We start from the raw sequence: 15014 nt of genomic DNA, 5'->3' as shown, positions 1-15014 counted from the left end.
CACCTTAATGTTCCCTGCAAGCTTCTTCTCGTACTCCATTTTCCCTGCCCAAATCAAACCCTTTGTCCTCCTCTGCTGAGTTCTAAATTTCTCCCAGTCCCCAGGTTCGCTGCTATTTCTGGCCAATTTGTATGCCACTTCCTTGGCTTTAATACTATCCCTGATTTCCCTTGATAGCCACGGTTGAGCCACCTTCCCTTTTTTATTTTTACGCCAGACAGGAATGTACAATTGTTGTAATTCATCCATGCGGTCTCTAAATGTCTGCCATTGCCCATCCACAGTCAACCCCCTAAGTATCATTCGCCAATCTATCCTAGCCAATTCACGCCTCATACCTTCAAAGTTACCCTTCTTTAAGTTCTGGACCATGGTCTCTGAATTTACTGTTTCATTCTCCATCCTAATGCAGAATTCCACCATATTATGGTCACTCTTCCCCAAGGGGCCTCGCACAATGAGATTGCTAATTAATCCTCTCTCATTACACAACACCCAGTCTAAGATGGCCTCCCCCTAGTTGGTTCCTCAACATATTGGTCTAGAAAACCATCCCTTATGCACTCCAGGAAATCCTCCTCCACCGTATTGCTTCAGTTTGGCTAGCCCAATCTATGTGCATATTAAAGTTACCCATTATAACTGCTACACCTTTATTGCATGCACCCCTAATTTCCTGTTTGATGCCCTCCCCAACATCCCTATTACTGTTTGGAGGTCTGTACACAACTCCTACTAACGTTTTTTGCCCTTTGGTGTTCTGTAGCTCTACCCATATAGATTCCACATCATCCAAGCTAATGTCTTTCCTAACTATTGCATTAATCTCCTCTTTAACCAACAATGCTACCCCACCTCCTTTTCCTTTTATTCTATCCTTCCTGAATGTTGAATACCCCTGAATGTTGAGTTCCCAGCCCTGATCATCCTGGAGCCACGTCTCCGTAATCCCAATCACATCATATTTATTAACATCTATTTGCACAATTAATTCATCCACCTTATTGCGGATACTCCTTGCATTAAGACACAAAGCCTTCAGGCTTGTTTTTTTAACACCCTTTGTCCTTTTAGAATTTTGCTGTACAGTGGCCCTTTTTGTTCTTTGCCTTGGGTTTCTCCGCCCTCCACTTTTCCTCATCTCCTTTCTGTCTTTTGCTTTTGCCTCCTTTTTGTTTCCCTCTGTCTCCCTGCATTGGTTCCCATCCCCCTGCCATATTAGTTTAAATCCTCCCCAACAGCATTAGCAAACACTCCCCCTAGGACATTGGTTCCGGTCCTGCCCAAGTGCAGACCGTCCGGTTTGTACTGGTCCCACCTCCCCCAGAACCGGTCCCAATGCCCCAGGAATTTGAATCCCTCCCTGCTGCACCACTGCTCAAGCCACGTATTCATCTGCGCTATCCTGCGATTCCTACTCTGACTATCACGTGGCACTGGTAGCAATCCCGAGATTACTACTTTTGAGGTCCTACTTTTTAATTTAGCTCCTAGCTCCTTAAATTCGTTTCGTAGGACCTCATCCCTTTTTTTACCTATGTCGTTGGTACCAATGTGCACCACGACAACTGGCTGTTCTCCCTCCCATTTCAGAATGTCCTGCACCCGCTCCGAGACATCCTTGACCCTTGCACCAGGGAGGCAACATACCATCCTGGAGTCTCGGACGCGGCCGCAGAAACGTCTATCTATTCCCCTCACCATTGAATCCCCTAGTAGATTGATATCCTCCTGCAGCCCTTGACTTTCCTCTTCATTATCAACCACACAGCCAATTTTAGTGTCGTCTGCAAACTTCTTAATCATACTCCCTATATTCAAATCTAAATTGTTGATATATACCACAAAAAGCAAGGGGACTCAGTACTGAGTCCTGCGGAACCCCACTGGAAACATCCTTCCAGTCACAAAAACATCCATCAATCATTGCCTTTTGCTTCCTACCTCCAAGCCAATTTTGGATCCAACTTGTCACTTTGCCCTGTATCCCATGGGCTTTAACCTTCATGACCAGTCTCTCATGTGGGACCTTATCAAAAGTCCATATATACTACATTGTACGCGCTACCCTCATCGACCCTCTTGGTTACCTCCTCAAAAAATGATCTTCCCACAACAAATCCATGGTGACTGTCCCCAATTAATCCTTGCCTTTCTAAATGCAGATCCTGTCTTTCAGGATTTTCCTGTAATTACTCGGCCTATCCCTTTCTCCCTTCTTAAACAAGGGTACTACATTAGCAGTCCTCCAATCCTCCGGCACCATGCCCAGATCCAAAGAGGACTGGAAAATGATGGTCAAAGCCTCTGCTATTTCCTCTTTTACTTTGCTCAACAGCCTGGGATGCATTTCATCTGGGCCTGGGGACTTAGCTACTTTCAAAGCTGTTAAACCCCTTAATACTTCCTCTCTCACTATATTTATTTCATCCAGAATATCACACTCCTTCTTGATAGTAGTATCTGCATTGCCCCTTTCCTTTGTGAAAACAGATGCAAAGTATTCATTAAGAACCTTACCAACATCTTCTGCCTCCACACATAGTCTATAATAGGCCCTACCCTTTCTTTAGTTACCCTCTTACTCTTAATATATTTATAGAACCTCTTGGGTTTTCCTTAATTTTACTGGCCAAAATAATATCCTTTTTAATTTTGCCTCTTAGAAACATAGAAACATAGAAAATAGGTGCAGGAGTAGGCCCTTCGAGCCTGCACCACCATTCAATAAGATCATTGCTGATCATTCGCCTCAGTACCCCTTTCCTGCTTTCTCTCCATATCCCTTGATCCTTTAGCTATAAGGGCCATATGTAACTCCCTCTTAAATATATCCAATGAACTGGCAACGACGACTCTCTGCAGTCGGGAATTCCACAGGTTAACAACTCTTTGAGTGAAGAAGTTTCTCCTCATCTCAGTCCTAAATGGCTTACCCCTTATCCTTATACTGTGTCCTCTGGTTCTGGACTTCCAAAACATCGGGAACATTCTTCCTGCATCTAACCTGTCCAGTCCCATCAGAATTTTATATGTTTCTATGAGATCCCCTCTCATCCTTCTAAATTCCAGTGAATGCAGGCCCAGTCGATCCATTCTCTCCTCATATGTCAGTCCTGTCATCCCGGGAATCAGTCTGGTGAACCTTCGCTGCACTCCCTCAATAGCAAGAACGTCCTTCCTCAGATTAGGAGACCAAAACTGAACACAATATTCCAGATGAGGCCTCACCAAGGCCCTATACAACTGTAGTAAGACCTTTCTGCTCCTATACTCAAATCCCCTAGCTATGAAGGCCAACATACCATTTGCCTTCTTCACCGTCTGCTGTACCTGCATGCCAACTTTCAATGACTGATGTACCATGACACCCAGGTCTCGTTGCACCTCCCCTTTTCCTAATCTGCCGCCATTCAGATAATATTCTGCCGTCGTGTTTTTGCCCCCAAAGTGGATAACCTCACATTTATCCACCATCTGCCATGCATTTGCCCACTCACTTAACCTGTCCAAGTCACCCTGCAGCCTCTTAGCATCCTCCTCACAGCTCACACCGCCACCCAGCTTAGTGTCATCTGCAAACTTGGAGATATTGCACTCAATTCCTTCATCTAAATCATTGATGTATATTGTAAATAGCTGGGGTCCCAGCACTGAGCCCTGCAGCACCCCACTAGTCACTGCCTGCCATTCTGAAAAGGATCCATTTATCCCGACTCTCTGCTTCCTGTCTGCCAACCAGTTCTCTATCCACGTTAGTACATTACTCCCAATACCATGTGCTTTAATTTTGCACACCAATCTCTTGTGCGGGACCTTGTCAAAAGCCTTTTGAAAGTCCAAATACACCACATCCACTGGTTCTCCCTTGTTCACTCTACTAGTTACATCCTCAAAAAATTCCAGAAGATTTGTCAAGCATGATTTCCCTTTCATAAATCCATGCTGACTTGGACCGATCCTGTCACTGCTTTCCAAATGCGCTGCTATTTCATCTTTAATAATTGATTCCAACTTTTTCCCCACCACTAATGTCAGGCTAACTGGCCTATAATTACCGTTTTCTTTCTCCCTCCTTTTTTAAAAAGTGGTGTTACATTAGCTACCCACCAGTCCATAGGAACTGATCCAGAGTCGATAGACTGTTGGAAAATGATCACCAATGCATCCACTATTTGTAGGGCCACTTCCTTAAGTACTCTAGGATGCAGACTAACAGGCCTTGGGGGTTTATCGGCCTTCAATTCCATCAATTTCCCTAACACAATTTCCCGACTAATAAGGATTTCCTTCAGTTCCTCCTTCTCTCTAGACCCTCGATCCCCCAGTATTTCCGGAAGGTTATTTGCGTCTTCCTTCATGAAGACAGAACCAAAGTATTTGTTCAACTGGTCTCCCATTACTTTGTTCCCCATTACAAATTCATCTGAATCTGACTGCAAGGGACCTATGTTTGTCTTCACTACTCTTTTTCTCTTCACATATCTATAAAAGCTTTTGCAGTCAGTTTTTATGTTCCTGGCAAGCTTCCTCTCATACTCTGTTTTCTCCCTCCTAATTAAATCCTTTGTCCTCCTCTGCTGAATTCTAAATTTCTCCCAGTCCTCAGGTTTGCTGCTTTTTCTGGCCAATTGATATGCCTCTTCCTTGGATTTAACACTATCCTTAATTTCCCTTGTTAGCCACGGTTGAGCCACCTTCCCCATTTTATTTTTACTCCAGACAGGGATGTACAATTGTTGAAGTTCATCCATGTGATCTTTAAATGTTTGCCATTGCCTATTCAAAATCAATCCTTTAAGTATCATTTGTCAATCTATTCTAGCCAATTCACTTCTCATGCCATCAAAGTTACCTTTCCTTAAATTCAGGACCCTAGTCTCTGAATTAACTGTGTCACTCTCCATCTTAATAAAGACTTCTACCATATTATGGTCACTCTTTTCCAAGGGGCCTCGCACAAATGATTGCTAATTAGTCCTTTCTCATTGCACATCACCCAGTCTAGGACGGCCAGCCCTCTAGCTGGTTCCTCAACATATTGGTCTAGAAAACCATCCCTAATACACTCCAGAAAATCCTCCTCCACCGTATTGCTACCAGTTTGGTTATCCCAATCAATATGTAGATTAAAGTCGCCAATGATAACTGCTGTACCTTTATTGCAGGCATCCCTAATTTCTTGTTTGATGCTGTCCCCAACCTCACTACTACTGTTTGGTGGTCTGTACACAACTCCCACTAGCGTTTTCTGCCCTTTGGTATTCCACAGCTCCACCCATACAGATTTCACATCATCCAAGCTAATGTCCTTCCTTACTGTTGCGTTAATTTCCTCTTTAACCAGCAACGCTACCCCACCTCCTTTTCCTTTCTGTCTATCCTTCCTGAATGTTGAATTTCCCGGATGTTGAGTTCCCAGCCTTGGTCATCATGGAGCCATGTCTCCGTAATGCCAATTATATCATATTCATTAATTGCAGTTAATTCATCCACCTTATTCCGAATACTCCTCGCATTGAGGCACAGAGCCTTCAGGCTTAGCTCTTTGACACACTTTGCCCCTTTAGAATTTTGCTGTAATATAGCCCTTTTTGATTTTTGCCTTTAGTTTCTCTGCCCTCCACTTTTACTTTTCTTCTTTCTATCTTTTGCTTCTGCTCCCATTCTACTTCCCTCTGTCTCCCTGCATAGGTTCCCATCCCCCTGCCATATTAGTTTAACCCTCCCCAACAGCACTAGCAAACACTCCCCCTAGTACATTGGTTCTAGTCCTGCCCAGGTGCAGACCATCCGTTTTGAACTGGTCCCACCTCCCCCAGAACCGTTTCCAATGTCCCAGGAATTTGAATCCCTCCCTTCTGTACCACTCTTCAAGCCACGTATTCATCTGAGCTATCCTGCGATTCCTACTCTGACTAGCACGTGGCACTGGTAGCAATCCTGAGATTACTACCTTTGAGGTCCTACTTTTTAATTTAACTCCTTGCTCCCTAAATTCACCTCATCCCATTTTTTACCTATATCGTTGGTACTTATATACCTTAACTTGCAAAGGGATAAAGGTCGGTTAAGTGATTGGGCAAGAAGGTGACATAGAGTATAATGTGGGGAAGGTGTGAAAACTTCCACTTTGGTAGGAAGAATGGAAAAGCAAAATATTTTCTAAGGTGAGAGATTAGTAAATATTGCTATTCAGAGGGATTTGGGGGTCCTTGTACACATCAAAGAAAGTTAGCATGCATGCCATATTAGATTTAGCAATGAGTTCCACTTATATGATAAGCAAGAGATTGTGGAGGGATGTGACCGGGGCCCAGGAGAGGCATGAGTTTGGGGCCAGGGCCCCAGGGACAGCGCAGGCCAGCCCACACTGCGATATGTGTGTGCACTAGGTCCGTGCAGCAGAGCAGGTCTCCAGTCGTCTTGGTTAATCCTCGTCATTGGACCAAGACCTAGCTCTGTCAAGCCCGTGTGATGGCTGGTGTGCAACGGCCACCACATGTTAAAAAAATCCATGCACAGACATCTTCCACCCTTCAAGATGTAGTTCGGGATCTGGAATATTAGGTCCTTCATTGAAGCACCTGTGAACTCATCCCTTTTTGGCGTGGAAGCAAGTCATCCTCGTTTCGAGGGACTGCCTATGATGATGATGATGAGTAATGAGCCAGATTGAGGTGTGTGAATATTTATCCAATAACAATCATAACATGATCGAGTTCAATGTAGCGTTTGAAAGGGAGAAACACAAAACAGCTACTGAGATTCTAGATTTAGGTAAGGCCAACTTCAACGGAATGAGACAGAGACTGTTCACTGGAAATTAGGAAAACCTGTTAATGGGTAAAACGACAGAAGATCAGTGGGACTTGTTCAAAAAAGAATTTAATGTAATACAGAATCAGTTTATACCCCTGAGGGGCAAGAGCCCTATTTCCCCCCAAAAAAAGCCATGGCTGACTAAAGAGATAAGGGACAGCATAAAACTAAAAGATAAAAGCATATAAAAAATAGCACAGATCCTGGTGAATGGGAAAGATACAAAGAACAGCAAAGAGTCACAAAACAGATAGATCTACAAAAAGGGAGTCTGAAAAGAAACTTACAATGGATATCAGAATCAACACAAAGAATTTTTACAATTAGGAAAAAGAGGGTAGTCAGGGTTGGCCCCTCAAAACCTGAAAGCGGTGATATTGTCAATGATAATAAGGAAAAGGTGGACCTATAGAGTGTCAAATCCTCAAGACCAGATGATTTCCATCCCAGGGTTTTAAAGGAAGTGATAAGCACATTGCAGATGCCCTAACTATAATCTTTCAAAGTTCTCTCGGTTCAGGAACCGTTCCTTTAGAATGAAAAATTGTGCATGTCACTCCACTATTTAAAAATGTTGAGAGAGGGAAACCAGGGAATTATAGACCAGTTAGCCTAACATCTGTTGTCGGGAAATTACTAGAGTCTATAATTAAGGACAGGGTGACTGAAGACCTCAAATTTTCAGTTGATCAGAGAGAGCCAGCATGGATTTGTGAAAGGTAGGTCATGCCTGACAAACCTGATTGAATTTTTTGAGGAGGACTAAAGAAGTGGACAGGGAAATATCTCTGAATGTTATTTATATGGACTTCCGCAGCAACACCTTTCCGCCCCACTGCAGAAATTGGCCAGCACCCTGCGACAATGCCATGAACCAGACCGACCTCCACTCCCGGGGCAGAAGTTAAAAGGGAAGAGCGCTGTGCCATCATGCCTTTTGGGTGCCAGGCTGCAGCCACAGTACCACACAGCTCTGGTGGCCCGGTAGAGGCCATCAAAGGGCCTGCAGAGTTTGCAGCGGCCCTCCCATTTAACGGAAGGGGAGGGTTGTTTAAACGCATCAGCACTACGTGAAGAAGCCACATAGCGCTGCGGAACCTGCACCAGTAGCTCCCCTGAACTCGACCCAAAGGGAAGTGGAGTGCGCGACATTGTGAGGGGCAGTAACCGCAATTTTGTGGGACTTCGCAGGAGGTCCCTCCCCGACTCAGGTACCGCCCCCAAATGGAGTGCAGGGCATATTCGCCCCCCTATATACTTACTTGCCTTAGAGGGGTTCCAGCAAAGGTTCACTAGATTGATTCCTGAGCTTAGAGGGTTGTCCTATGTAGAGAGATTGAGTAGAATGGGTCTATATTCTCTGGCGTTTTGGTGGTCTCATTGAAACGTATACAATTCTTAGGGCTTGACAGGGTAGGTGCTGAGAGTCTGTTTCCCCTGGCTGGAGAGTCTTGAACTTGGGGGTCATAGTCTCAGGATAAGGGTTCGGTCATTTAGAACTGAGATACTGAGATGAGGAAAGTTGTGAATCTTTGGAATTCTCTACCCCAAAGGGCGGTGGATGCTCAGTCGTTGAGTATATTCATTAGGCTATATGGTCTACCTCTGCTCCTATTTCTTATGTTCTTATCCCAAAATGCTGCGCAGCCAATGAAGTACTTTTGAACTGCAGTCACTGTTGTAGTGTAGGAAACAAGACAGCCAATTTGCGCACAGCAAGGTCCCACAAACATCAATAAATAATGACCAGATAATCTGTTTGTGATGTTCGTTGAGAAATAAGTATTGCTATGAATACTGCCCAGTAATGTAGGGAAACACAGCACCCAACTGTGCACAGCAAGGTCCCGCAAACAGCTGTTGTATAATTGATCAATTTAACTGTATTGATGATGTTGGTTGAAGGATCTATGTTGACCAAGACAGCAGGAGAATTCCAATGCTCTTCTTCAAATAGTGCCATGGGACCTTTTACACCACCTGAGCATGTAGATAAGGCTTTGGTTCAACATCTCATCCAAAAGATGGTGCCTCTCACAGAGCAGCACTCCCTCAGTACTGTACTGAAATGTCAAACGATATTATGTGCTTGAATCTAGAATCTGTTGACTCAGAGGCGTGAATGCTACCAGTGAGCCAAGGCTGATTCCTTTTGTAAATCCTTCTTTAAATACCCTTTTCTGACTTTACCTTTTATGTTTTCTGTGAACATTTCACCCATTGCTACTCTAAGGAGTAACAAGTAAGTTGTCCAAGTACGGTTATGACATGGTGCAAAGATTATGTAACCAGAATTATGGTGTTTGTCTCTGTAGATACTACGCGATCCTGCAGTTGTTGGGAAGTATGATGCCATTGTGACTCACGCAGACAGCAATGCAGTCAAATTTTTCACTCACTGTGGCTTTAGCAATGATGTCATGTTGAACAGGAAATTCAAGTAAGCATCTCCCCCTCCTTACTGTTTCATGATGCGTAAAGTCAAATGTTCTGAAACAATTGTCAGATCTTCTGACAACACACTCCACATTTTTTCTTCCATTTCTTGGAAATAAGGCCGCTCAAAGACTCCAATTAACCTTCTGTTAATCACTGTGCAAATGCATGTGAATTGTTGCTCTTTGTTTGATATCTTCTTTGATATTGTCCCTTCACAATGTCGCTAGAGCAATTCCCTTAGATTTAACAAGCAAGACCAACAACAACAACTTGTATTTATATAACGCCTTTATCATAGTGAAACATCCTAAGGTGCTTCATAGGAGAATTATGTGACAAAAAATTTGACACCAAGCGCATAAGGAGAAACTAGGGCAGGTGACCAAAAGTTTGGTCAAAGAGGTAGCTTTGAAGGAGGAAAGAGAGGCAAAGAGGATTAAGCAAGGCTTAGGGCGTAGGCCAGAGAAGGCACGGCCACCAATCATTGAGCAATTATAATTAGGGATGCTCAAGAGGGCAGAATTAGAGAAGTGCAGACATCTTGGGGGGGTTGTGGGGCTGGAGGAGATTACAGAGATAGGATGGGGCAATGCCATGGAGGAATTTGAAAGCAAGGATGAGAATTTTGAAATCGAGGTGTTGCTTAACCGGGAGCTAATGTCGGTCAACGAGCACAAGGGTGATGGGTGAGCGGGACTTGGTGCGCGTTAGGTCATGGACCGCTGAGTTTTGGATTACCTCTAGTTTATATAGGGTAGAATGTGGGAGGCCAGCCAGAAGTGCGTTGGAATAGTCAAGTCTAGAGGTAACAAAGGCATGGATGACGGCTTCAGCAGCAGATGAGCTGAGGCAAAGGCGGAGGCGGGCGATGTTACAAAAGTGGAAATAGGCGATCTTAGTTATGCTGCAGATATGTGGTCGAAAGCTCATTTCAGGGTCAAATATATTGCTAAGGTTGCAAACAGTGTGGTTCAGACAGACAGAAGAGGGATAGAGTCAGTGGCTAGGGAACGGAGTTTGTGGCGGGGACTGAAAACAATGGCTTCGGTGTTCGCAATATTCAATTGAAGAAAAGTTCTGCTCATCCAGAACTGGATGTCGGGCAAGCAGTCTGACAATTTCAGTACCAAGGAGGAGTTGAGAGAAGTGCTAGTGAGGTAGAGCTGGGTGTCACCAGCGAATGTGTGAAAACTGACACTGTGTTTTCGGATGATGTTGAGGGCAACATGTAGAGAAGAAATAGGAGGGGGCCAAGGATAGATCATGGGGGACACCAGAGGTAATTATGCGGGGATGGGAAGAGTAGCCGTTGTAGGTGATGCTCTGGCCAATATAGCCAATATAGTCCCACTCACCCATCACCCCTGATGCTCAGCCTCACAATTCCCACCCTCCCCCCCCCATCCCCCGCCTCCCCCCAAGATATCTGCACTCCTCAAATTCTGCCCTCTTGAGCATCCCTGATTATAAGTGCTCAATCATCGGGAACTCTATTCCATGAACCTCTCCGCCTCTCTATCTCTCTTTCCTCCTTCAAGACGCTCCTTAAAACTTACCTCTTTGAACAAGCTTTTGGTCATCTGTGTTAATTTCTATTTATGTGGCATGGTGTCAACTTTTTATCTCATAATACTCCTGTGAAACATCTTGGGACGTTTCACTACGTTAATACGCTCTATAAATACAAGTTGTTGTTTGTTGTACTGATACAAAAGTCTAGTTTTGTGACTAAAACACCAATAACTTCACATATAATGTACTTTTTAAATTATGTTCCAGATCGTATTTGTAGATGGAGTCATATTACTTAATTTTATTTAAATATTTCTGTGTCACTCGTATATAACTTACTATATTATTGTACAGTAGAGATTCAACACCCACTATGTTAGATTAAACTTAACATTTAATGTGGCCAGGTCTCTTTAAGCATCCCAGCTTAAAACGCGTCATGAATGACATCACCAGACCCGCTCCATCTCATTGGGCCGGGTAATGCGCTGGGCGGGCTTAATAGGCCCCATTAAGGTAAGTTCATTTTGTACAGCAGGATGGAGCCAGCAGCGGGGTCACAATCCTCTACGGATTCCGGGCCCGCCAAGGTATGGAACATTCTGGCCAAAGTTACAATAAGAAAGGTTGTATGCCTGTCTGATTGGTACTGCTCAAGAAGTCCAACATAACATCAATGATTCAGGCCAGTGTTGTAATGGTCTGTTTTAAAAGGATTGTTTTAATCACAGGGAATTTGAAGCCGATTGGTCTTACACTATCTTGATGAGCTATTTCCCACCTTTTTCCTTGGGTAAGTGCAAGTTTGTCATATTCCATGCTCACTGCTAACAAAAAATAATTTATATTTATTTATATTTTAGTCATTGCTTCTCCTCAACTCAGACAATTTCCTGAATCAGCTTGGCAGGTATCCTACTTGTAGGACTCCAACAGAAATGCTTTGTAACTGGCTGCTAGATGATACACAAATGGAGCTTGATTTTCTTCCTCACTTCCTATAACGAAGCATTGGACTGGATATTAACTCAGTGGGGGGGGGGAGGGGAGGGGGCGTGGTGTGGTGTTGGATTGAGAGCGCGTTTCCTCAGGCCCTGCCAATTTTAACGGCAAGATCTGATGAAAATATTTGTCTCTGTTTCCTGGCCACAGCCAGTTAGATTGAAAGATTGGCTGGCTGTCAGGCGGATAGGCCTTCGGCACAAGGCCGCAACCAGGGAGCAGAGAGGAGGGAGGGAGGGGTCGGAGAGGCCAGTGAGGGGAGGAAGATCGAGAGCCATGAGCGGTGCAAAATTACGGAGGCTGGGGGCCAGGGGGGAAGGGGGGTGGCGGAGAAGATCGGGAGTCGTGCGCCAGGAGACATCATGGGAGTTGGAGTAGGGCGAGGGTAGCTATGGGATTATGGGCCAGGCAAAATTGAGGAAGTCGTAGGCTGGAATTATAGGAGTCCAGAGGCCACAAGGAAGGTTGGAGGCCAGATTAGGAGGGAGATTGGAAGGGTCGGGGGGGAGGTGGGAGGGTGAAGCAGGTAAGCTGGAACAAGCAGGTAAGTGGAAAAGCCCTTGCCTCCTGGATCCAACAAACTTCGCCTCCCTTTAGTTGCCGGGTTTCCCGAGACTCAGCCGGGCAGGGTTAAATTTTAAATGGTGGTTTTAAATGGCAACCCCGCTCCCCCGTCTCCTGCCCCATGATCTCTCTGCCACACTCCCAGCCCCAAGCCAGCCAATCCCGATATCCCCTGGCTCAGTACCTGTACCATCCAATTTAACGTGATCACCCCTCGTCCAGAAAAATCCCTTATCCAGAACAGGCCAGGCCCCGAGGGTTCCGGATAAGGGAGATTCAACCTGTATAATATTTAAATTGGCAACCTACCTCCGTCGAGCAGGTTGGTTGCCCGTTCTGTCTCCGTTAAAACCAGAAGTGGGCGGGTTGGGATTCAGATTTTTAACATTTTAACATCCCAACCAACCCCAAACCACCCATTTTGGTTAAACTTCCCCCCCTCCATTGTTCTTGTCCAGATGGGTTAGCCGAGATTAAAAATACATTTAATTGAGGGCTAGCCAAAATTGGAAATACAATTAATTGGGGAATTGCAAGTAAGGAACCAATGTTAGGATAGGCAGACCAAATAGAAAAACCCAATAGTTCTAATAATTGTAATAAGCATTTCTTAATACTAACGCACTCATGCATATAAAACTAAAATCTGCAGAGTAAGTAGTTTTGAGAGGTCACATACAGAACAGGGTTAGAACCTGGTGACATTAAATCATTAACAGTCTGTGAGAACAAACACAACATGTACTAGGCATAGAACTTTCTGATCAGGAGACCATATGGAATATGGAAACACAAAGAATGGAGAAATCCCAAGAACAGATGAGACAATGAAGGATAGACAAGAGGTAGGTAACATTGCACAGACACTCTAAAAGGAATTATATAATGAACATCACTCAATGCAGTGACATAATGTACTCGCATATTAGGTAGAAGGTGTTGGTGCAATGTTAGAAGGACGTGATTAACTCTATAAAAGATACAACACAACAGAACTCTGTAGGGACTTCAATCTTACTGAGGTTAGTGTGAGCAGTCAGGACAACGTGTTTGCGATTTTCCTGATGAGTCCGTTGCACGTGAGTTTTATCGGTATCAGTCTCCAAGAGCACTGCATGTAATGGGTTGTGTTGTGCAAATAAAAAGTGTTAATCAGGCATCTATATTTCCTGATCTTTGAGTTTGATTGAGGGGTTTGGATAAGTGACTATCCTGTAAAAACACAATACCCAATGCACAGTGTGTTGAGACAACAATATGAATCACAACTGAACAATTAAATTACATGCCTTGTCATCTTCATGTCATAAATTGGCTTATATTTTGTGAAGACTTTGTGGGGTGCAAAGTATAATTCAGTATCTAATTCTAATAGCTGATTGTCATGTATCTTACATTATTATATATAACTGTATCCTAACATGCTATACATGACTGTAATAAGATATGACCTGTAACCACCAGCATACTTTACCACCAGGGGTGCACTTGCAAGAGACAGGTATATAAGGACAGCTCTCAGGCAAGTGCAGCATTCCAGAGCTGTGAAATAAAGGTGCAGGTCCAGAGTGACCTTGACTTCACTACATGTCTCGTGTGAATCTGTACTGAGGGGACAGGAATTTACAGTGGCGACGAGTTACGGGATTACAGAATCCACAGAATGGCGAACAACGGCTCAGATGAAAAGTACAATGCGGGAGACAATTGGGAGGACTTTATAGAAAGGCTCCAGCAAAGCTTTGTAACCAAAGACTGGTTAGGCGACGATAAGGCAGACAAGGGAAGAGCCCATCTCTTGACCAGCTGTGGCTCGAAAACATACGCTTTAATGAAGGATCTGTTGGCACCCGAGAAACCAGCAAGCAAGTCGTTGAAGAATTGAGCACACTGGTAAGAGACCGCCTGAAGCCAGCGAGCAGCCTACACATGGCCAGACACAGGTTCTACAACTACAGACGCTGTGTGGGACAGAGCATACCCGACTTGGTGGCGGAACTTCGGAGGTTGGCTAGTTTATGTGAGTTCTCCGATGAACTGAGAAGAGAAATGCTGAGAGACTTTCATTGAAGGAATAGGCCACACAGGCATATTCCGAAAGCTCATAGAGACCAAGAACCTGACCTTCGAGGCAGTAGCACTGGTTGCACAGACATTCTTGGTAGGGGAAGAAGAAACGAGGTTGATTTACAAAGCAGGTACGACAACGAACAAAATATCGGAACAAGAAGTTCACAGCACTAAACAAGCTGCTACCCCCACACACAGACAAAACCGGGATAACAGGCTCTCGACAGCAGGCAGAAGCCATCAAGGGCCACAGGAACGGCTGTTCACACCTCATCAACCCACAGTGCGAGCAATCAACTACAAACTAAGAGAAGCTCAAGAGAGATCAGCCAGACGCAGCTCATTCTTTGGGAACACTTTGAACAATGGAACAGGTATGTGCTGGAGGTGTGGGGGTGGGCACTCGTCAAGGGGATGTCGATTTCAGCAAGTTGTTTGCAGAAATTGTGAATATACAGGGCATTTGGCCCGCATGTGCAAAAAAACGGCAGCTCGGCTGGTATACGAATTGGATGGGTCGGAAAGCGGACCAGAAGATGGTGGGGACAGTACCCGGGACACCGATGTACAATGGGTCAACACGATCAATGGCCACTGCTCTTACA

General features: G+C 44.5%; 1 protein-coding gene across 1 annotated transcript in view; it reads left to right on the top strand.

The window, feature by feature from the left end:
- LOC139278162 (uncharacterized) overlaps positions 1–15014 on the top strand; it is a 327559-nt gene that overhangs the window by 244409 nt on the left and 68136 nt on the right. The window contains exons 6-7 of the mRNA XM_070896817.1: positions 9138–9262; positions 11505–11566. Coding sequence (XP_070752918.1) covers positions 9138–9262; positions 11505–11566 — 187 coding nt within the window. The remainder of the gene's footprint in view (positions 1–9137; positions 9263–11504; positions 11567–15014) is intronic.

The sequence above is a fragment of the Pristiophorus japonicus genome, chromosome 13 (genome assembly GCF_044704955.1).
Source record: "Pristiophorus japonicus isolate sPriJap1 chromosome 13, sPriJap1.hap1, whole genome shotgun sequence".
Lineage (NCBI taxonomy): Eukaryota > Metazoa > Chordata > Chondrichthyes > Pristiophoridae > Pristiophorus > Pristiophorus japonicus.
Note: the sequence above shows the minus strand (reverse complement) of the source record. Positions and strands in the feature narration are given on the sequence as shown.